At 40.2% G+C, this 22,555-nt stretch overlaps 1 protein-coding gene across 1 annotated transcript; it reads left to right on the forward strand.

Annotated features, from left to right (window-relative positions):
• The first annotated feature begins 253 nt into the window (after nucleotides 1-253).
• Or2w2 (olfactory receptor family 2 subfamily W member 2) lies at nucleotides 254-1,174 on the forward strand. Its single transcript, NM_001000105.1, has one exon. It carries the CDS (start codon nucleotides 254-256, stop codon nucleotides 1,172-1,174), a length of 921 nt encoding a protein of 306 aa, NP_001000105.1.
• Nucleotides 1,175-22,555: the final 21,381 nt, after the last annotated feature.

Raw genomic sequence — 22,555 nt, forward strand, 5'->3', positions numbered from 1 at the left:
TATTTTCCTGTTCATTCTACATGTGTGTTGACCAAATATTTTCTAATGCGCTATATATCTTTGGTATCCAAAAAGAGAGAAACAAGGCCAACAAGAATATCTTTTCCCAGAGATGTTATGCAGGTCTTCTCAGGATGTTGAAATGATGTGTAACTCTTTGGGGTCTTGTCCTTCTGCAGATGACTTAGCTTGCCTCTAACAAATTTGGCGTGTTTCCCATGGCTTCTGTATATATGGACTGACCACTGATGCCATGATCAACCAGAGCTGTCAGGAACAGTTCATCCTGTTAGGCTTCTCAGATAGACCAAGGCTGGAATCCATCCTCTTCATATTTATCCTCATCTTCTACATGGTGACTTTAGTGGGCAACATCGTCATTATCTTACTTTCCCATCTGGACCCCTGCCTTCACACCCCCATGTACTTTTTCCTCACCAACTTGTCCTTCCTAGACCTCTGCTTTACTACCAGTTCCATTCCTCAGTTACTCTTCAACTTAGGAGGCCAGGACAAGAGCATCAGTTACATTGGTTGTGCAATCCAGCTGTTCATGTTTCTAGGCCTAGGAGGTACTGAATGTGTTTTGCTGGCTGTCATGGCTTATGACCGCTTCACTGCAATCTGCAAGCCCCTTCACTACTCAGTCATTATGCATTCTCAGCTCTGCTGGAAGTTGGTGTCTGTAGCCTGGAGTGTGGGACTCCTCAATTCTCTGGTCATGTCTCCTGTGACCATGAAGCTGCCGAGATGCGGCAGATGCCAGGTGAGGCACTTCCTGTGTGAGATGCCAGCTCTGATAAAAATTGCCTGTGTGGACACTGTGGCTGTGGAAAGCACTGTTTTCATTTTATCGGTGATAATCGTGCTGGTGCCCTTGATTCTCATCCTCATTTCTTACAGCTATATCGCTCTAGCAGTGCTGAGGATCAAGTCGGCATCAGGAAGGAGGAAGGCTTTCAACACATGTGGATCCCATCTCACCGTAGTCTCCTTGTTTTATGGGAATATCATCTATATGTATATGCAGCCTGGACACAAAGCTTCTCAGGACCAAGGGAAATTTCTTACCCTCTTCTACAACTTGGTAACCCCCATGTTAAACCCCGTCATCTATACACTGAGAAACAAGGATGTAAAGGGAGCGCTGAAGATGCTGGTGACTAGGAAATAAGGTGAAAGGGCTTTTTCTAAAGTTGCTTTTTGCACTTGCTCAGTGCAAAGATGTAATTCATAGAGTGAAAGCTTAAAATTCATCTAAATACTTTTGCTTGTTCAATAAAATCTTCAGTGGTGAGACTGGGAGTACAATCTCAAAAAGATGCTAATGATTCACTACATAATGGGGAAGATTTGGTCCATAAAATGCCTTATTTGTGTTCTTTTCTTTTCTAAGTTGGCTACACCCTCTTAAAACTCAGCAAAATCATGAGTCAGTTCTTCATGACAGAAGTTAAACAGGGAAAAGTCACATGATGGTCTTTCTCATTAATCGTTTATATAATATTTCAATGGGAGAACTGAGCCAACGGAATCCTGAAACACTTTTGTCTTCTATTAACTATAATTAACTATAGTTAATCTCATTGCATGGGTAAGATAGAAGAGACAGCCCCTGTCATCCTAGTATCCAGCAGGATTATGAGTTGGAGGCTAACGAGAAACCCTGATAGAGACCTATGTTCTTCATTACATTTGTTTGTTTGAACACATGTGCATGCATGCATGTATAGACACAATATAAGTATCAAGTTATTTTTTATTAGAGGCATTGTTCTTAAAATGTTTCTTAAACTGATATTATAGGCTAGGTGCTACATCAAATAATATAAAATTGCATCCCAAGTAAAAAATAGCAAATGCCTCTTAAACTAATAGTAAAAAAGTTTTCCTTGACTAAAACTCAATAAAGTTAGTTTGATTTTTCAGTTCAGAAGATAAATTTTGTCTTCAGATTGATTTCATTTCTTCTCAACAGTCATTCACACCTAAAAACCAGTTCTTGTAGCTTTGCATTTCCCCTTATGGAAAAGAAAACCTCCAAATAACAAGCTGAATCTTAAATAGTCATTCTGTGCATGGGATCCCCAGACATTTCCTGGTCTAAATTATGATGTACATGATGGGAAGTTTTGACTTTTATAAAACAAATTAGAGTAATTCTTGTGTTCCGCATCTCAGATTCATCTCCCATACCTAGAGCTCTACGTTATGTAGCAGCCTCTGTAGTTCCCCACCTTTGTGGGCACAGCGAGAATGTAGAAGAAAAGAGAAGCACCCTGCTGTTTGCATCATATGACCGTGTTTATAATAAAAACTACTATCAGACATCTGTTGGGTATCTGCCAGAGATAGGGCTGTCTCATTTCCATTGAAAGTTTCCAGATGAAGGAGGAGGCAAAAGCTGACATTTCTCCTTATAAAGTAATTAAACCTTCTATCTGAAAAAAAAACTGTGGATCAGTTCATGAATTTATCTGTCATCTTTATACTTGGCTCCAAATACCTATTTTATTGGAGGAAAAAGATAAACAGGAAAAATATGTGGCTCTTGGTAACTTTGAGTGTGTGTGTGTGTATGTGTATTTGTATGTGTACATATCATATGTATTTGTGTATTTGTATATGTGTTTGTGCATCTCTGTGTGTGTACTCTGTATGTGTGTTGTATGTGTGCATACTGTGTCTGTATGTGTGTTTCTATGTGCATATTTGTGTGTATATGTGCGTTTCACTGGTGACTGAACCCTGAGCCTCAGTTGGGATAGGCAAACACTATCACTGGATTACATCCTCAGGTTTTTGAGGATCGTGGTTTTTTTTTGTTTTTTGAGATAAATGGTTTTTTTTACCAAGGTGGACTTGAACTTTTAATTTCCCTGAGTAACTGGAATGACAGTTCTGCACCACCAGGCTTATATTAGTTTGATTAATAAAAGTCAAAATGTTGTATAATGCACATAGACCAGACAATATCTGGAATGCACTCCATAGTATCTGGAACAAGTTTTTAGGATTCTCCTTGGATTTGGAGGTTTTCAGCATAAGGGAAAATTTTACCTACTGTGTGCTGTTTCCTGTGTGCCTGTACCACCATGCCAAGCTTCTCTGGGGAATTCCAAATTCAATCCTAATGGGGTTGGTACTTTGTGGTAGGATTTACACTATGAGGTCTGAGAAGTCTAAGCAAAGTGAATTCCAAGTCAATGTGGGCTGATGTGTGATACCCTCTGTGATGGTTTGTATATGCATGTATGGCACTATTAGAGAGTATGGCCCTGTGGAGTAGGTGTGGCCTTAGAGTAGGTGTGCAACTGTGAGCGTGGGCTTAAGACCCTTACCCTAGCTGCCTGGAAGTCAGTATTCTGCTTGCAGCCTTCAGGATGAAGATGTAGAACTCTCAGTTCAGCCTGCACCATGCCTGCCTGGATGCCTAGTCTTTGATGATACTGGACTGAACCTCCGAACCTGTAAGCCAGCCCCAATTAAATGTTGTCCTTATAAGACTTGCCTTGGTTATGGTGTCTGTTCACAGCAGTAAACCCTAACTAAAACACCCTGTCTCAAAAATAGATAGCTAGAAGGGAGAGACGTATAGATGGAAGGACATTTCATACATCACTAACAATGAGGAAGAGGAGTGATGAGGTTTATAGTCAGTTTTTAAAATTATGTATTAGAGATCAAGAAGTTTCAAAAAAAGAATGTAATTTTCTGTATCTGTCAGTATTCTGTTTAAGCTAAAACCTTTTTTTCCACATAGAAACATATTTATTCATGTTTACTTATAATGTATGTGTCATTTTGTGAGGGGTTGCACTACAAATGTAGTTAAGTCATAATGGATGGCAACCCTCCCTCTAGATCTAGAGTAAAGAGAATCTCAGTGTCAAGAATGTGAACTTCTTATTGATTGGTTAGTCAGGTGAGTCCAAGAGACCTTCAAGATATTATAGGCTATTGGCATTCTTGGTTGCCTCCCAGGAAGCAAAGTCCTGTTGACATTGCATATTTCAAACATAGGACTAAGAGAAATAGAGAAAGATATGACCTTTAAGTCTCCTCACTGAAGACTAGTAATTTTTTTTATTTTTTATTATTAACTTGAGTATTTCTTATATACATTTCGAGTGTTATTCCCTTTCCCGGTTTCCAGGGAAACATCCCCCTAATCCCTCCCCCTCCCCTTCTGTATGGCTGTTCCCCTCCCCATACTCCCCCCATTGCCTCCCTCCCGCCAACAATCTAATTCACTGGGGGATCAGTCTTAGCAGGACCCAGGGCTTCCCCTTCCACTGGTGATCTTATTAGGATATTCATTGCTACCTATGAGGTCAGAGTCCAGGGTCAGTCCATGTATAGTCTTTGGGTAGTGGCTTAGTCCCTGGAAGCTCTGGTTGCTTGGCATTGTTGTTCATAAGGGGTCTCGAGCCCCTTCGAGTTCTTCCAGTTCTTTCTCTGATTCCTTCAACAGGGGTCCTATTCTCAGTGAAGCAGTTTGCTGCTGGCATTCACCTCTGTATTTGATGTATTCTGGCTGTGTCTCTCAGGAGAGATCTACATCCAGCTCCTGTCGGCCTGCACTTCTTTGCTTCATCCATCTTGTCTAATTGGGTGACTGTATATGTATGGGCCACATGTGGGGCCGGCTCTGAATGGGTGTTCCTTCAGTCTCTGTTTTAATCTTTGCCTCTCTATTCCCTGCCAAGGGTATTCTTGTTCCCCTTTTAAAGAAGGAGTGAAGCATTCACATTTTGATCATCCGTCTTGAGTTTCATTTGTTCTAGGCATCTAGGGTAATTCAAGCATTTGGGCTGATAACCACTTATCAATGAGTGCATACCATGTGTGTTTTTCTGTGATTGGGTTACCTCACTCAGGATGATATTTTCCAGTTCCAACCATTTGCCTACGAATTTCATAAAGTCATTGTTTTTGATAGCTGAGTAATATTCCATTGTGTAGATCTACCGCAATTCTGTACCCATTTCTCTGGTGAAGGGCATCTGGGTTCTTTCCAGCTTCTGGCTATTATAAATAAGGCTGCTATAAACATAGTGGAGCATGTGTCCTTGTTATATGTTGGGGCATCTTTTTGGTATATGCCCAAGAGAGGTATAGCTGGATCCTCAGGCAGTTCAATGTACAATTTTCTGAGGATTCTCCAGACTGATTTCCAGAATGGTTGTACCAGTCTGCAATCCCACCAACAGTGGAGGAGTGTTCCTCTTTCTCCACATCCTCGCCAGCACCTGCTGTCACCTGAGTTTTTGATCTTAGCCATTCACACTGGTATGAGGTGAAATCTCAGGGTCATTTTGATTTGCATTTCCCTTATGACTAAAGATGTTGAACATTTCTTTAGGTGTTTCTCAGCCATTCGGCATTCCTCAGCTGTGAATTCTTTGTTTAGCTCTGAACCCCATTTTTTAACAGGGATATTTGTCTCCCGGCGGTCTAACTTCTTGAGTTCTTTGTATATTTTGGATATAAGGCCTCTATCTGTTGTAGGATTGGTAAAGATCTTTTCCCAATCTGTTGGTTGCCGTTTTGTCCTAACCACAGTGTCCTTTGCCTTACAGAAGCTTTGCAGTTTTATGAGATCCCATTTGTCGATTCTTGATCTTAGAGGATAAGCCATTTGGTGTTTTGTTCAGGAAATTTTTTCCAGTGACCATGTGTTCCAGATGCTTCCCTCGTTTTTCTTCTAAGAGTTTGAGTGTATCTGGTTTGATGTGGAGGTCCTTGATCGACTTGGACTTAAGCTTTGTACAGGGTGATAAGCATGGATCGATCTGCATTGTTCTACGTGTTGACATCCAGTTGAACCAGCAGCATTTGCTGAAAATGCTATCTTTTTTCCATTGGATGGTTTTGGCTCCTTTGTCAAATATCAAGTGAACATAGGTGTGTGGGTTCATTTCTGGGACTTCAATTCTATTCCATTGGTCTATCTGTCTGTCTCTGTACCAATACCATGCAGTTTTTATCACTATTGCTCTGTAATACTGCTTGAGTTCAGGGATAGTGATTCCTCCTGAAGTCGTTTAATTGTTGAGGATCATTTCAGCTATCTTGGGTTTTTTGTTATTCCAGATGAATTTGCAAATTGTTCTGTCTAACTCTTTGAAGAAATGGATTGGTATTTTAATGGGGATTGCATTGAATCTGTAGATCGCTTTCAGTAAAATGGCCATTTTTACTATATTAATCCTGCCAATCCATGAGCATGGGAGATCTTTGCATCTTCTGAGATCTTCTTCAATTTCTTTCTTCAGAGGCTTGAAGTTCTTATCATACAGATCTTTCACTTGCTTGGTTAAAGTCACACCAAGGTATTTTATATAATTTGGGACTATTATGAAGGGTGTCACTTCTCTGATTTCTTTCTCAGCTTGTTTCTCTTTTGTGTAGAAGAAGGCTACTGATTTATTTGAGTTAATTTTATACCCAGCCACTTTGCTGAAGTTGTTTATCAGCTTTACTAGCTCTCTGGTGGAACTTTTGGGATCACTTAAATATACTATCATATCATCTGCAAATAGTGATATTTTGACTACTTCTTTTCCAATCTGTATCCCCTTCACCTCCTTTTGTTGTCCGATTGCTCTGGCTAGAACTTCAAGAACTATATTGAATAAGTAGGGAGAGAGTGGGCAGCCTTGTCTAGTCCCTGATTTTAATGGGATTGCTTCAAGTTTCTCTCCATTTAGTTTAATGTGAGCAACTGGTTTGCTGTATATGGCTTTTACTATGTTTAGGTATGGGCCTTGAATTCCTATTCTTTCCAGGACTTTTATCATGAAGAGGTGTTGAATTTTGTCAAATGCTTTCTCAGCATCTAATGAAATGATCATGTGGTTTTGTTCTTCCAGTTTGTTTATATAATGGATCACGTTGATGGTTTTCTGTATATTAAACCATCCCTGCATGCCTGGGATGAAGCCTACTTGATCATGGTGGATGATTGTTTTGATGTGCTCTTGGATTCAGTTTGCCAGAATTTTATTGAGTATTTTTGCGTTGATATTCATAAGGGAAATTGGTCTGAAGTTCTCTTTCTTTGTTGGGTCTTTGTGTGGTTTAGGTATAAGAGTAATTGTGGCTTCATAGAAGGAATTCGGTAGTGCTCCATCTGTTTCAATTTTGTGGAATAGTTTGGATAGTATTGGTATGAGGTCTTCTATGAAGGTCTGATAGAATTCTGCACTAAACCCGTCTGGACCTGGGCTCTTTTTGGTTGGGAGACCTTTAATGACTGCTTCTATTTCCTTAGGAGTTATGGGGTTGTTTAACTGGTTTATCTGTTCCTGATTTAACTTCGGTACCTGGTATCTGTCTAGGAAATTGTCCATTTCCTGAAGATTTTCAAGTTTTGTTGAATATAGGTTTTTATAGTAAGATCTGATGATTTTTTGAATTTCCTCTGAATCTGTAGTTATGTCTCCCTTTTCATTTCTGATTTTGTTAATTTGGACACACTCTCCGTGTCCTCTCGTTAGTCTGGCTAAGGGTTTATCTATCTTGTTGATTTTCTCAAAGAACCAACTTTTGGTTCTGTTGATTCTTTCTATGGTCCTTTTTGTTTCTACTTGGCTGATTTCAGCTCTGAGTTTGATTATTTCCTGCCTTCTACTCCTCCTGTGTGTATTTGCTTCTTTTTGTTCTAGAGCTTTTAGGTGTGCTGTCAAGTTGTTGACATATGCTCTTTCCTGTTTCTTTTTGCAGGCACTCAGAGCTATGAGTTTTCCTCTTAGCACAGCTTTCATTGTGTTCCATAAGTTTGGGTATGTTGTACCTTAATTTTCATTAAATTCTAAAAAGTATTTAATTTGTCTCTTTATTTCTTCCTTGGCCAGGTTATCATTGAGTAGAGCATTGTTCAATTTTCACGTATATGTGGGTGTTCTTCCCTTATTGTTATTGAAGACCAGCTTTAGGCCGTGGTGGTCTGATAGCACGCCGGGGATTATTTCTATCTTTCTGTACCTGTTGAGGCCTGTTTTTTGACCAGTTATATGGTCAATTTTGGAGGAAGTACCATGAGGAGCTGAGAAGAAGGTATATCCTTTTGCTTTAGGGTAGAATGTTCTATAAATATCTGTTAAGTCCATTTGGCTCATGACTTCTCTTAGTCTGTCTACGTCTCTGTTTAATTTCTGTTTCCATGATCTGTCCATTGATGAGAGTGGGGTGTTGAAATCTCCTACTATTATTGTGTGAGGTGCAATGTGTGTTTGGGCTTTAGTAAGGTTTCTTTTACATATGTAGGTGCCCTTGTATTTGGGGCATAGATATTTAGGATTGAGACTTCATCTTGGTGGATTTTTCCTTTGATGAATATGAAGTGTCCTTCCTTATCTTTTCTGATGACTTTTAGTTGAAAATTGACATTATTCGATATTAGAATGGCTACTCCAGCTTGCTTCTTCCAACCATTTGCTTGGAAAGTTGTTTTCCAGCCTTTCACTCTGAGGTAGTGTCTGTCTTTGTCTCTGAGGTGTGTTTCCTGTAGGCAGCAGAATGCAGGGTCCTCGTTGCGTATCCAGTTTGTTAATCTATGTCTTTTTATTGGGGAGTTGAGGACATTGATGTTGAGAGATATTAAGGAATAGTGATTATTGCTTCCTGTTATATTCATATTTGGATATGACGTTATGTTTGTGTGCTTCTCTTCGCTTTGTTTTGTTGCCAAGACGAGTAGTTTCTTGCTTCTTCTAGGGTATAGCTTGCCTCCTGATGTTGGGCTTTACCATTTATTATCCTTTGTAGTGCTGGATTTGTCGAAAGATATTGTGTAAATTTGGTTTTGTCATGGAATATCTTGGTTTCTCCATCTATCTTAATTGAGAATTTTGCTGGATACCTGGGCTGGCATTTGTGTTCTCTTAGGGTCTGTATGACATCTGTCCAGGATCTTCTGGCTTTCATAGTCCCTGGTGAGAAGTCTGGTGTGATTCGGATAGGTCTGCCTTTACATGTTACTTGACCTTTTTCCCTTACTGCTTTTAATATTCTTTGTTTTGTGCATTTGGCGTTTTGACTATTATGTGACGGGTGGAGTTTCTTTTCTGGTCCAATCTATTTGGAGTTCTGTAGGCTTCTTGTATGTTTATGGGCATCTCTTTCTTTAGGTTAGGGAAGTTTTCTTCTATGATTTTGTTGAAGATATTTACTGGTCCTTTGAGCTGGGAGTCTTCACTCTCTTCTATACCTGTTATCCTTAGGTTTGATCTTCTCATTGAGTCCTGGATTTCCTGTATATTTTGGACCAGTAGCTTTTTCTGCTTTATATTATCTTTGACCGTTGAGTTGATGATTTCTATGGAACCTTCTGCTCCTGAGATTCTCTCTTCTATCTCTTGTATTCTGTTGGTGATGCTTGTATCTACGGCTCCTTGTCTCTTCCTTTGGTTTTCTATATCCAGGGTTGTTTCCATGTGTTCTTTCTTGATTGCTTCTATTTCCATTTTTAATTCCTTCAATTGTTTGATTGTGTTTTCCTGGAATTCTTTCAGGGATTTTTGTGATTCCTCTCTATAGGCTTCTACTTGTTTATTTATGTTTTCCTGGAATTCTTTCAGGGATTTTTGTGATTCCTCTCTGTAGGCTTCTACTTGTTTATATATGTTTTCCTGTGTTTCTCTAAGGGAGATCTTCATGTCTTCCTTGAAGTCCTCCAGCAACATGATCAAATATGATTTTGAAACTAGATCTTGCTTTTCTGGTGTGTTTGGATATTCATTGTTTGCTTTGGTGGGAGAATTGGGCTCCGATGATGCCATGTAGTCTTGGTTTCTGTTGCTTGGATTCCCGGGTTTGCCTCTCGCCATCAGATTATCTCTAGTGTTACTTTGTTCTTCTATTTCTGACCGTGGCTAGATTGTCCTATAAGCCTGTGTGTCAGGGATGCTGTAGACCTGTTTTCCTGTTTTCTTTCAGCTAGTTATGGGAACAGAGTGTTCTGCTTTCGGGCATGTAGGTTTTCCTATCTACAGGTCTTCAGCTGTTCCTGTGGGCCTGTGTCTTGAGATCACCAGGTAGTTGTCTTGGAGCAGAAAAGTTGGTCTTACCTATGGTCCCGAGGCTCAAGTTTGCTCGTGGGGTGCTGCCTATGAGCTCTCCGCGGGGGTAGCAACCAGGAAGATCTGTGCTGCCCTTTTCAGGAGCTTCCGTGCACCAGGGTACCAGATGGCGTTTGGTGTTTTCCTCTGGAATCAGTAATGTATGCCGAGTGCAGTCTCTTCTGGTTTCCCAGGCGTGTCTGCCTCCCTGAAGGTTTAGCTCTCCCTCCCATGGGATTTGGGTGCAGAGAACTCTTTATCTTGTCGGTCCCTTCAGGTTCCTGAGGTGTCTCAGACGCAGCGGACCTGCTGCTCCTGGGCCCTCCTCTATGGGAACCCAGAGGCCGTACACAGTTTCCTCTTGGGCCAGGGATGTGGGCAGGGGTGGGCAGTGTTGGTGGTCTCTTCCGCTCTGCAGTCTCAGGAGTGCCCACCTGTCCAGGCGGTGAGGTCTCTCTCCCATGGGGTTTGGGAGCAGTGAGCTTCTGCGGGCAGGGATCCGTGGGTTTGGGACTCCCGCTAACCACCGGAAGTGCCCGGTCCTAGAGGAATTTTGCCTCTGTGTGTCCTGAGTTCACCAGGCAGGTAGCTTGGAACAGGAAGGTTTGTCTTACCTGTGGTCCCGAGGCTCAAGTTTGCTCGTGGGGTGCTGCCTACGAAGCTAAAACCTTTTAATCACACTAGGCTTTCTAACAAATTATGCTTTATATGTTTCAAAATTACTCATTTTTTAATTTAATAATCCATAACTTTGCTAAACATTTTATTCTGGGAAATAAACTAAAATTTTGATTGTTTTAAGTATATAATCATATTTTTAAAACATTTTATTCCCTTTTGTCACTACTTGTAGTCTTCCTTATTCTTGTCTAATTTCTTATGCCTAGCACTAATATAACAAGGTTAATTAAAAGCAATATTTTCAAGTTTCTAAAATTTATGGGTTTTTTTCTGGTAAGGCCAATGTGTTTACGTTTAAAATGGTTTTATAATCAAGAAGCAGTCTCTATGTTTGGGAACATTAAGTCTTGCTTTAAAACGTTATGCGTACAAGCAGGAGATAATGACTTAGGGATACAGACCTTGCCTAAGATGTTTAAGATTCTGGACTTATTTTCAATGCTAAAAAGAAAATTACAGATTCACCCTTTTCTCTGTATAAGTTTAATTAGATAACCCAAAGTAATTAGTTGCAATACCAGAAGCAGTAGATGATGATGGACAACCTCCAATGGAGAAGGAAAAACAAGCTGTCCAACAATGATTAAACCCTTCAGTAATATAAAGTAACCAAACAGAATGAGATGCTAGTGATTCCATGGTGGTAAAAAAACAAATTTAGGCAAATGAGAGTGCTGTTTTCTTGGCATTGATTTCTCATTCCTTGAGAGAACTCCTTGTTAATGTCACCTACAGGAACATATTTATAAAGCAGGTATATTAATAGATCAATGGTTATATGGCACTCACCAACACTGTGAGACTTCATAGCAATTCAGTAGAAAGCTGTCACTTTCAATGTCAGTAAGTTGAAGGACAAGAAATAGATTTTGAAATTTTATTTACAGGGTTGGTGTGATGGCTCACTGGGTTAAGGTACTTGCCCAAAAACCGGATAATCTGAGTTAATCCTGGAAACTCACATAAAGTTAGACAGAGAGAATCCAGTCCTACAAGTTGTTTTTAGAGCTCTACTTTTGCTCTGTAGTATACATACACACAATAAATAAAAACAAAATTATACGTAAATACATTCTATTTATATAGAAAAGCTTTATATTTGGACAGCAGTCAGAGCCTTATCAGTAGCTCGGTTTTTAAAGCCAGACAAGAGGACTGGCAAGATGGGTCAGTGTGAGGGCACTTGCTGATGACTTGAGTTTGGTCCCCATGACCTACATGATGGAGAATGTGAACTGACTTCTGCAATTTGTCTTTTAGCCTCTATGTGTACCATGGCATACACATACAAATAAATACACTTATTTTTAAATGTTTAAAGCCAAACCAGAATAATACCCTGAACAAGACTTGATCCCAAACTCCTTTGCATTAATTTATCCTGCTATTTCTCTCTCCCTTTTAAACAATTTTTATTTTATTTTTTTATTCACTTTACATCCCACTCACTGCTCTTCTCTTGGTCACCCCCTCCCACAATATTTCCCCCATCCCCCATTCCCTTCTCATCTAAGCAAGTAAGGACTCCCCCTGGGTACCCTCCACTTCCCACCCCGCTCACCCTGGCATATCAAGTTTCTTCAAAGCTAGGTGCTTCCTCTCCACCTGAGGCCAGAAAAGATAGCCCAGTTAGTAGAACACAGCCCACATACAGGCAACAGCCTTTCAGATAGCCCCCACTCATTCCAATTGTTTAAGACCCACACAAAGGTCAAGCTGCACATCTGCTACATATGAGCCATGAGGGCCTACGTCTGGCTTGTGTATATTCTTTGGTTGGTGGTCCAGACTTGGAGAGCCCTAAGTGTCCAGGTTGGTCTCCCTGTGGAATACCTATCCCTTTTGGGGCATGCAATCCTTCCTCCTGTTCTTCCATAAGTGTTCCCAAGTTCCATTCACTATTTGGCTGTGAATGTCTGTATCTGAGTCAGCTGCTGGATGGAGCCTCTCAGAGTACACCATGGTCCTGTCTGCAAGAGTAACAGTGTATCATTAAAAATGTTAGGGATTGGTACTTACCCATGGGATGGATCTCAACTTAGGCCAATTGTTGGCTGGCCATTCCCTTAGTTTCTGCTTCCTCCTCTGCCTACATTTGTAGATGGGATAAATTTGTAGTTGAAAGTTTTGTGGTTGGGTTGGTGTCTCTATCACTCCGCTGGGGTTCCTATCTGGCTACAGAAAGTAGCCTTTCCAAGTTCCATATCCCCAATGTAGTGAGTCAAAACTAATGTCACCCCCATTGATTCTTGGGCATCCTCCTTATCCCAGGTCGCTGTCTCTTCCTGGAGATGCCCTCCACCACCTCCTCACCTCCATCAGTTTCAGATTTCCAATTATTTTCATGGTCATCTAACCATCTCTCCTGTCCTTCCCCACACCTGATTATAAACCCCTAATTCCCCTCCTCAACCCCCTGCCTTCCAGGTCCCTCCCTCCAACTGACTCTTAGGACTATTTTATTCCACCTTCTAAGTGAGATTCGTGCATCCTCGCTTGGGCTTTTCTTCCTGTTTAGCTTCTTTGAGTCTGTGGAGTGTAACATGGTACCTATATTTTATAGCAAATAGCCACTTATAAATGAGAACATACCTTGCATGTCCTTTTGGCACTGGGTTACCTCGCTCAAGATGATATTCTTAAGTTCTGTTTGCCTGCAAAATTCATGATGCTTTGATTGTTTAATAGCTGACCACATTTTCTTTATCCATTCTTCAACTAAAGGACATCAATTTAGGTTGTTTCTAGTTTCTATTACAAATAACTATTCTGAATAAAGCTGCTATGAACATAGTTGAGCAAGTGTCTTTGTGAAATGTTGGAGCATCTTTTGGGTATATGCCCAGACGTGGTATAGCTGGATCTTGAGGTAGAACTATTCCAAGTTTTCTGAGAAAATGCCAAGTTGATTTCCAAAATGGTTATACAAGTATGTACTCCCACCAGCAATGGAGGAGTGTTCCCCTTGCTCCTCCACATCCTCAACAACATGTGTTACCTCTTGAGTTTCTGATCTTAGCCATACTGATGGCTGTAAGATAGAACCTCATTATTCCCTCTAATTGTAACTTTGAATTCACTGACTAATCTCCTCTTGTTGCCTTTCTGTTCTGCCTTCCTTTGGTAGGTCTTTGGTAACCACTCTGTTCTGTCCCTATTTCTTTTTATTTGTTTCTTTTTTTAATTTTTCTTTTTCTTTTTTTTTTTATTAACTTGAGTATTTCTTATATACATTTCAAGTGTTATTCCCTTTCCCGGTTTCCGGACAAACATCACCCTCCCCCCTCCCCTTCCTTATGGGTGTTCCCCTCCCAAACCTCCCCCCATTGCCACCCTCCCCGCATAGTCTAGTTCACTGGGGGTTCAGTCTTAGCAGGACCCAGGGCTTCCCCTTCCACTGGTGCTCTTACTAGGATATTCATTGCTACCTATGGGGTCAGAGTCCAGGGTCAGTCCATGTATAGTCTTTAGGTAGTGGCTTAGTCCCTGGAAGCTCTGGTTGCTTGACATTGTTGTACTTTTGGGGTCTCGAGCACCTTCAAGCTCTTCCAGTTCTTTCTCTGATTCCTTCAACGGGGGACCTATTCTCAGTTCAGTGGTTTGCTGCTGGCATTCGCCTCTGTATTTGCTGTATTCTGGCTGTGTCTCTCAGGAGCGATCTACATCCGGCTCCTGTCGGTCTGCACTTCTTTGCTTCATCCATCTTGTCTAATTGGGTGGCTGTATATGTATGGGCCACCTGTGGGGCAGGCTCTGAATGGGTGTTCCTTCAGTCTCTGTTTTAATCTTTGCCTCTCCCTTCCCTGCCAAGGGTATTCTTTTTCCTCATTTAAAGAAGGAGTGAAGCATTCACATTTTGATCATCTGTCTTGAGTTTCCTTTGTTCTAGGGATCTAGGGTAATTCAAGCATTTGGGCTAATAGCCACTTATCAATGAGTGCATACCATGTATGTCTTTCTGTGAGTGGGTTAGCTCACTCAGGATGATATTTTCCAGTTCCAACCATTTGCCTACGAATTTCATAAAGTCGTTGTTTTTGATAGCTGAGTAATATTCCATTGTGTAGATGTACCACATTTTCTGTATCCATTCCTCTGTTGAAGGGCATCTGGGTTCTTTCCATTTTCTGGCTATTATAAATAAGGCTGCGATGAACATAGTGGAGCACGTGTCTCTTTTATATGTTGAGGCATCTTTTGGGTATATGCCCAAGAGAGGTATGGCTGGATACTCAGGCAGTTCAATGTCCAATTTTCTGAGGAACCTCCAGACTGATTTCCAGAATGGTTTTACCAGTCTGCAATCCCACCAACAATGGAGGAGTGTTCCTCTTTCTCCACATCCTCGCCAGCATCTGCTGTCACCTGAGTTTTTGATCTTAGCCATTCTCACTGGTGTGAGGTGAAATCTCAGGGTTGTTTTGATTTGCATTTCCCTTATGACTAAAGATGTTGAACATTTCTTTAGGTGTTTCTCAGCCATTCGGCATTCCTCAGCTGTGAATTCTTTGTTTAGCTCTGAACCCCATTTTTTAATAGGGTTATTTGTTTCCCTGCGGTCTAACTTCTTGAGTTCTTTGTATATTTTGGATATAAGGCCTCTATCTGTTATAGGATTGGTAAAGATCTTTTCCCAATCTGTTGGTTGCCGTTTTGTCCTAACCACAGTGTCCTTTGCCTTACAGAAGCTTTGCAGTTTTATGAGATCCCATTTGTCGATTCTTGATCTTAGAGCATAAGCCATTGGTGTTTTGTTCAGGAAATTTTTTCCAGTGCCCATGTGTTCCAGATGCTTCCCTAGTTTTTCTTCTATTAGTTTGAGTGTGTCTGGTTTGATGTGGAGGTCCTTGATCCACTTGGACTTAAGCTTTGTACAGGGTGATAAGCATGGATCGATCTGCATTCTTCTACATGTTGCCCTCCAGTTGAACCAGCACCATTTCCTGAAAATGCTATCTTTTTTCCATTGGATGGTTTTGGCTCCTTTGTCAAAAATCAAGTGACCATAGGTGTGTGGGTTCATTTCTGGGTCTTCAATTCTATTCCATTGGTCTATCTGTCTGTCTCTGTACCAATAGCATGCAGTTTTTATCACTATTGCTCTGTAATACTGCTTGAGTTCAGGGAGAGTGATTCCCCCTGAAGTCCTCTTATTGTTGAGGATAGCTTTAGCTATCCTGGGTTTTTTGTTATTCCAGATGAATTTGCAAATTGTTCTGTCTAACTCTTTGAAGAATTGGATTGGTATTTTGATGGGGATTGCATTGAATCTGTAGATTGCTTTTGGTAAAATGGCCATTTTTACTATATTAATCCTGCCAATCCATGAGCATGGGAGATCTTTCCATCTTCTGAGGTCTTCTTCAATTTCTTTCCTCAGTGTCTTGAAGTTCTTATTGTACAGATCTTTTACTTGCTTGGTTAAAGTCACACCGAGGTACTTTATATTATTTGGGTCTATTATGAAGGGTGTCGTTTCCCTAATTTCTTTCTCGGCTTGTTTCTCTTTTGTATAGAGGAAGGCAACTGATTTATTTGAGTTAATTTTATACCCAGCCATTTGCTGAAGTTGTTTATCAGCTTTAGTAGTTCTCTGGTGGAACTTTTGGGATCACTTAAATATACTATCATGTCGTCTGCAAATAGTGATATTTTGACCTCTTCTTTTCCGATCTGTATCCCCTTGACCTCCTTTTGTTGTCTGATTGCTCTGGCTAGAACTTCAAGAACTATATTGAATAAGTAGGGAGAGAGTGGGCAGCCTTGTCTAGTCCCTGATTTTAGTGGGATTGCTTCAAGTTTCTCTCCATTTAGTTTAATGTTAGCAACTGGTTTGCTGTATATGGCTTTTACTCTGTTTAGGTATGGGCCTTGAATACCTATTCTTTCCAGGACTTTTATCATGAAGGGGTGTTGAATTTTGTCAAATGCTTTCTCAGCATCTAATGAAATGATCATGTGGTTCTGTTCTTTCAGTTTGTTTATATGATGGATCACGTTGATGGTTTTCCTTATATTAAACCATCCCTGCATGCCTGGGATGAAGCCTACTTGATCATGGTGGATGATTGTTTTGATGTGCTCTTGAATTCGGTTTGCCAGAATTTTATTGAGTATTTTTGAGTCGATATTCATAAGGGAAATTGGTCTGAAGTTCTCTTTCTTTGTTGGGTCTTTGTGTGGTTTAGGTAGAAGAGTAATTGTGGCTTCGTAGAAGGAATTCGGTAGTGATCCATCTGTTTCAATTTTGTGGAATAGTTTGGATAATATTGGTATGAGGTCTTCTATGAAGGTTTGATAGAATTCTGCACTAAACCCGTCTGGACCTGGGCTCTTTTTGGTTGGGAGACCTTTAATGACTGCTTCTATTTCCTTAGGAGTTATGGGGTTGTTTAACTGGTTTATCTGTTCCTGATTTAACTTCGATACCTGGTATCTGTCTAGGAAATTGTCCATTTCCTGAAGATTTTCAAGTTTTGTTGAATATAGGTTTTTATAGTAAGATCTGATGATTTTTTGAATTTCCTCTGAATCTGTAGTTATGTCTCCCTTTTCATTTCTGATTTTGTTAATTTGGACGCACTCTCTGTGTCCTCTCGTTAGTCTGGCTAAGGGTTTATCTATCTTGTTGATTTTCTCAAAGAACCAACTTTTGGTTCTGTTGATTCTTTCTATGGTCCTTTTTCTTTCTACTTGGTTGATTTCAGCTCTGAGTTTGATTATTTCCTGCCTTCTACTCCTCCTGGGTGTATTTGCTTCTTTTTGTTCTAGAGCTTTTAGGTGTGCTGTCAAGCTGCTGACATATGCTCTTTCCTGTTTCTTTCTGCAGGCACTCAGCGCTATGAGTTTTCCTCTTAGCACAGCTTTCATTGTGTCCCATAAGTTTGGGTATGTTGTACCTTCATTTTCATTAAATTCTAAAAAGTTTTTAATTTCTTTCTTTATTTCTTCCTTGACCAGGTTATCATTGAGTAGAGCATTGTTCAATTTCCACGTATATGTGGGCATTCTTCCCTTATTGTTATTGAAGACCAGTTTTAGGCCGTGGTGGTCCGATAGCACGCATGGGATTATTTCTATCTTTCTGTACCTGTTGAGGCCCGTTTTTTGACCAATTATATGGTCAATTTTGGAGAAAGTACCATGAGGAGCTGAGAAGAAGGTATATCCTTTTGCTTTAGGATAGAATGTTCTATAAATATCCGTTAAGTCCATTTGGCTCATGACTTCTCTTAGTCTGTCTACATCTCTGTTTAATTTCTGTTTCCATGATCTGTCCATTGATGAGAGTGGGGTGTTGAAATCTCCCACTATTATTGTGTGAGGTGCAATGTGTGTTTTGAGCTTTAGTAAGGTTTCTTTTACATATGTAGGTGCCCTTGTATTTGGGGCATAGATATTTAGGATTGAGACTTCATCTTGGTGGATTTTTCCTTTGAAGAATATGAAGTGTCCTTCCTTATCTTTTTTGATGACTTTTAGTTGAAAATTGATTTTATTTTATATTAGAATGGCTACTCCAGCTTGCTTCTTCTGACCATTTGCTTGGAAAATTGTTTTCCAGCCTTTCACTCTGAGGTAATGTCTGTCTTTGTCTCTGAGGTGTGTTTCCTGTAGGCAGCAGAATGCAGGGTCCTCGTTGCGTATCCAGTTTGTTAATCTATGTCTTTTTATTGGGGAGTTGAGGCCATTGATATTGAGAGATATTAAGGAATAGTGATTATTGCTTCCCGTTATATTCATATTTGGAAGTGAGGTTATGATTGTGTGCTTTCATTCTCTTTGTTTTGTTGCCAAGATGATTAGTTTCTTGCTTCTAGGGTATAGCTTGCCTCCTTATGTTGGGCTTTACCCTTTATTATCCTTTGTAGCTGTCCCTATTTCTATAAAAACAGCATTTCCAGATTCTGCATTTGAGCTCTTATAGAACTCAGCTAATTCTGGTTCATTTTAGTTTGTGATCTCCAGTTCCATGCATATTATTTCAAATGGTAAAGTTTCACTTTTTTTACTGTCATATGCTAAGTAAGCATCATGGCACAGGGCTCTGATCCTACCACTTTGGAGGTGGAGGCAGGAGGATCAGGAGTCCCAGGTCAGCCTGTGCTAGATAAGACCAGGATTCAAAAACAAATAAAAAGAAAGCAAACCCCAAGAAACAAAAAGAATTCAAATATTTATATTGAATACTTTATTTATTTATCCATAGATTGAATAATCATCTTACTCTATAAATATGATAATTTCCATTCCTGCTTAATTTAAATTGGAAGATTATCCAAACTAAATTGGAAACTCTTAATCATGGTGATGTCTTGACTTGAGAAAATCTGGACAGGAAGGCTGGAAGGCAATGGGCAGTGTCTCCCAAGCTGCTATCTTATATTTGAATCCTGAGGCTTGGAGAACCCACCTCACTTATCTGGATCCCTGTAATTACACTGAATGCAGAGGGCATTCAAATGACCTTTGTCCTTTTTTCCATGTCCCTATGAAGAAGCCCACATGGTGTTTCAGCTTCCTTGTTTATGGTACTCTCAACTTTTTTTTTTTTATTAACTTGAGTATTTCTTTTTTTTTTTTTTATTAACTTGAGTATTTCTTATATACATTTCAATTGTTATTCCCTTTCCCGGTTTCCGGGCAAACATCCCCCTCCCCCCTCCCCTTCCTTATGGGTGTTCCCCTCCCAACCCTCCCCCCATTGCCACCCTCCCCCCATAGTCTAGTTCACTGGGGGTTCAGTCTTAGCAGGACCCAGGGCTTCCCCTTCCACTGGTGCTCTTACTAGGATATTCATTGCTACCTATGGGGTCAGAGTCCAGGGTCAGTCCATGTATAGTCTTTAGGTAGTGGCTTAGTCCCTGGAAGCTCTGGTTGTTTGACATTGTTGTACTTTTGGGGTCTCGAGCACCTTCAAGCTCTTCCAGTTCTTTCTCTGATTCCTTCAACGGGGGACCTGTTCTCAGTTCAGTGGTTTGCTGTTGGCATTCACCTCTGTATTTGCTGTATTCTGGCTGTGTCTCTCAGGAGCGATCTACATCCGGCTCCTGTCGGTCTGCACTTCTTTGCTTCATCCATCTTGTCTAATTGGGTGGCTGTATATGTATGGGCCACATGTGGGGCAGGCTCTGAATGGGTGTTCCTTCAGTCTCTGTTTTAATCTTTGCCTCTCCCTTCCCTGCCAAGGGTATTCTTTTTCCTCATTTAAAGAAGGAGTGAAGCATTCACATTTGATCATCCGTCTTGAGTTTCGTTTGTTCTAGGGATCTAGGGTAATTCAAGCATTTGGGCTAATAGCCACTTATCAATGAGTGCATACCATGTATGTCTTTCTGTGATTGGGTTAGCTCACTCAGGATGATATTTTCCAGTTCCAACCATTTGCCTACGAATTTCATAAACTCGTTGTTTTTGATAGCTGAGTAATATTCCATTGTGTAGATGTACCACATTTTCTGTATCCATTCCTCTGTTGAAGGGGATCTGGGTTCTTTCCAGTTTCTGGCTATTATAAATAAGGCTGCGATGAACATAGTGGAGCACATGTCTCTTTTATATGTTGAGGCATCTTTTGGGTATATGCCCAAGAGAGGTATAGCTGGATCCTCAGGCAGTTCAATGTCCAATTTTCTGAGGAACCTACAGACTGATTTCCAGAATGGTTTTACCAGTCTGCAATCCCACCAACAATGGAGGAGTGTTCCTCTTTCTCCGCATCCTCGCCAGCATCTATTGTCACCTGAGTTTTTGATCTTAGCCATTCTCACTGGTGTGAGGTGAAATCTCAGGGTTGTTTTGATTTGCATTTCCCTTATGACTAAAGATGTTGAACATTTCTTTAGGTGTTTCTCAGCCATTCGGCATTCCTCAGCTGTGAATTCTTTGTTTAGCTCTGAACCCCATTTTTTAATAGGGTTATTTGTTTCCCTGCGGTCTAACTTCTTGAGTTCTCTGTATATTTTGGATATAAGGCCTCTACCTGTTGTAGGATTGGTAAAGATCTTTTCCCAATCTGTTGGTTGCCGTTTTGTCCTAAGAACAGTGTCCTTTGCCTTACAGAAGCTTTGCAGTTTTATGAGATCCCATTTGTCAATTCTTGATCTTAGAGCATAAGCCATTGGTGTTTTGTTCAGGAAATTTTTTCCAGTGGCCATGTGTTCCAGATGCTGCCCTAGTTTTTCTTCTATTAGTTTGAGTGTGTCTGGTTTGATGTGGAGGTCCTTGATCCACTTGGACTTAAGCTTTGTACAGAGTGATAAGGATGGATCGATCTGCATTCTTCTACATGTTGCCCTCCAGTTGAACCAGCACCATTTCCTGAAAATGCTATCTTTTTTCCATTGGATGGTTTTGGCTCCTTTGTCAAAAATCAAGTGACCATAGGTGTGTGGGTTCATTTCTGGGTCTTCAATTCTATTCCATTGGTCTATCTGTCTGTCTCTGTACCAAAACCATGCAGTTATTATCACTATTGCTCTGTAATACTGTTGGAGTTCAGGGATAGTGATTCCCCCTGAAGTCCTTTTATTGTTGAGGATAGTTTTAGCTATCCTGGGTTTTTTGTTATTCCAGATGAATTTGCAAATTGTTCTAACTCTTTGAAGAATTGGATTGGTATTTTGATGGGGATTGCATTGAATCTGTAGATCGCTTTTGGTAAAATGGCCATTTTTACTATATTAATCCTGCCAATCCATGAGCATGGGAGATCTTTCCATCTTCTGAGGTCTTCTTCAATTTCTTTCCTCAGTGTCTTGAAGTTCTTATTGTACAGATCTTTTACTTGCTTGGTTAAAGTCACACCGAGGTACTTTATATTATTTGGGTCTATTATGAAGGGTGTCGTTTCCCTAATTTCTTTCTCGGCTTGTTTCTCTTTTGTATAGAGGAAGGCAACTGATTTATTTGAGTTAATTTTATACCCAGCCACTTTGCTGAAGTTGTTTATCAGCTTTAGTAGTTCTCTGGTGGAACTTTTGGGATCACTTAAATATACTATCATGTCGTCTGCAAATAGTGATATTTTGACCTCTTCTTTTCCGATCTGTATCCCCTTCACCTCCTTTTGTTGTCCGATTGCTCTGGCTAGAACTTCAAGAACTATATTGAATAAGTAGGGACAGAATGGGCAGCCTTGTCTAGTCCCTGATTTTAGTGGGATTGCTTCAAGTTTCTCTCCATTTAGTTTAATGTTAGCAACTGGTTTGCTGTATATGGCTTTTACTATGTTTAGGTATGGGCCTTGAATTCCTATTCTTTCCAGGACTTTTATCATGAAGGGGTGTTGAATTTTGTCAAATGCTTTCTCAGCATCTAATGAAATGATCATGTGGTTCTGTTCTTTCAGTTTGTTTATATGATGGATCACGTTGATGGTTTTCCGTATATTAAACCATCCCTGCATGCCTGGGATGAAGCCTACTTGATCATGGTGGATGATTGTTTTGATGTGCTCTTGAATTCGGTTTGCCAGAATTTTATTGAGTATTTTTGCGTCGATATTCATAAGGGAAATTTGTCTGAAGTTCTCTTTCTTTGTTGGGTCTTTGTGTGGTTTAGGTATAAGAGTAATTGTGGCTTCATAGAAGGAATTCGGTAGTGCTCCATCTGTTTCAATTTTGTGGAATAGTTTGGATAATATTGGTATGAGGTCTTCTATGAAGGTTTGATAGAATTCTGCACTAAACCCGTCTGGACCTGGGCTCTTTTTGTTTGGGAGACCTTTAATGACTGCTTCTATTTCCTTAGGAGTTATGGGGTTGTTTAACTGGTTTATCTGTTCCTGATTTAACTACGGTACCTGGTAT

The sequence above is a fragment of the Rattus norvegicus genome, chromosome 17 (assembly GCF_036323735.1).
Source record: "Rattus norvegicus strain BN/NHsdMcwi chromosome 17, GRCr8, whole genome shotgun sequence".
Taxonomy (NCBI): domain Eukaryota; kingdom Metazoa; phylum Chordata; class Mammalia; order Rodentia; family Muridae; genus Rattus; species Rattus norvegicus.

Coding starts and splice junctions, on each gene's coding strand:
- Or2w2 (NM_001000105.1), top strand. CDS start 254: ATGATCAACCAGAGCTGTCAGGAACAGTTCATCCTGTTAGGCTTCTCA.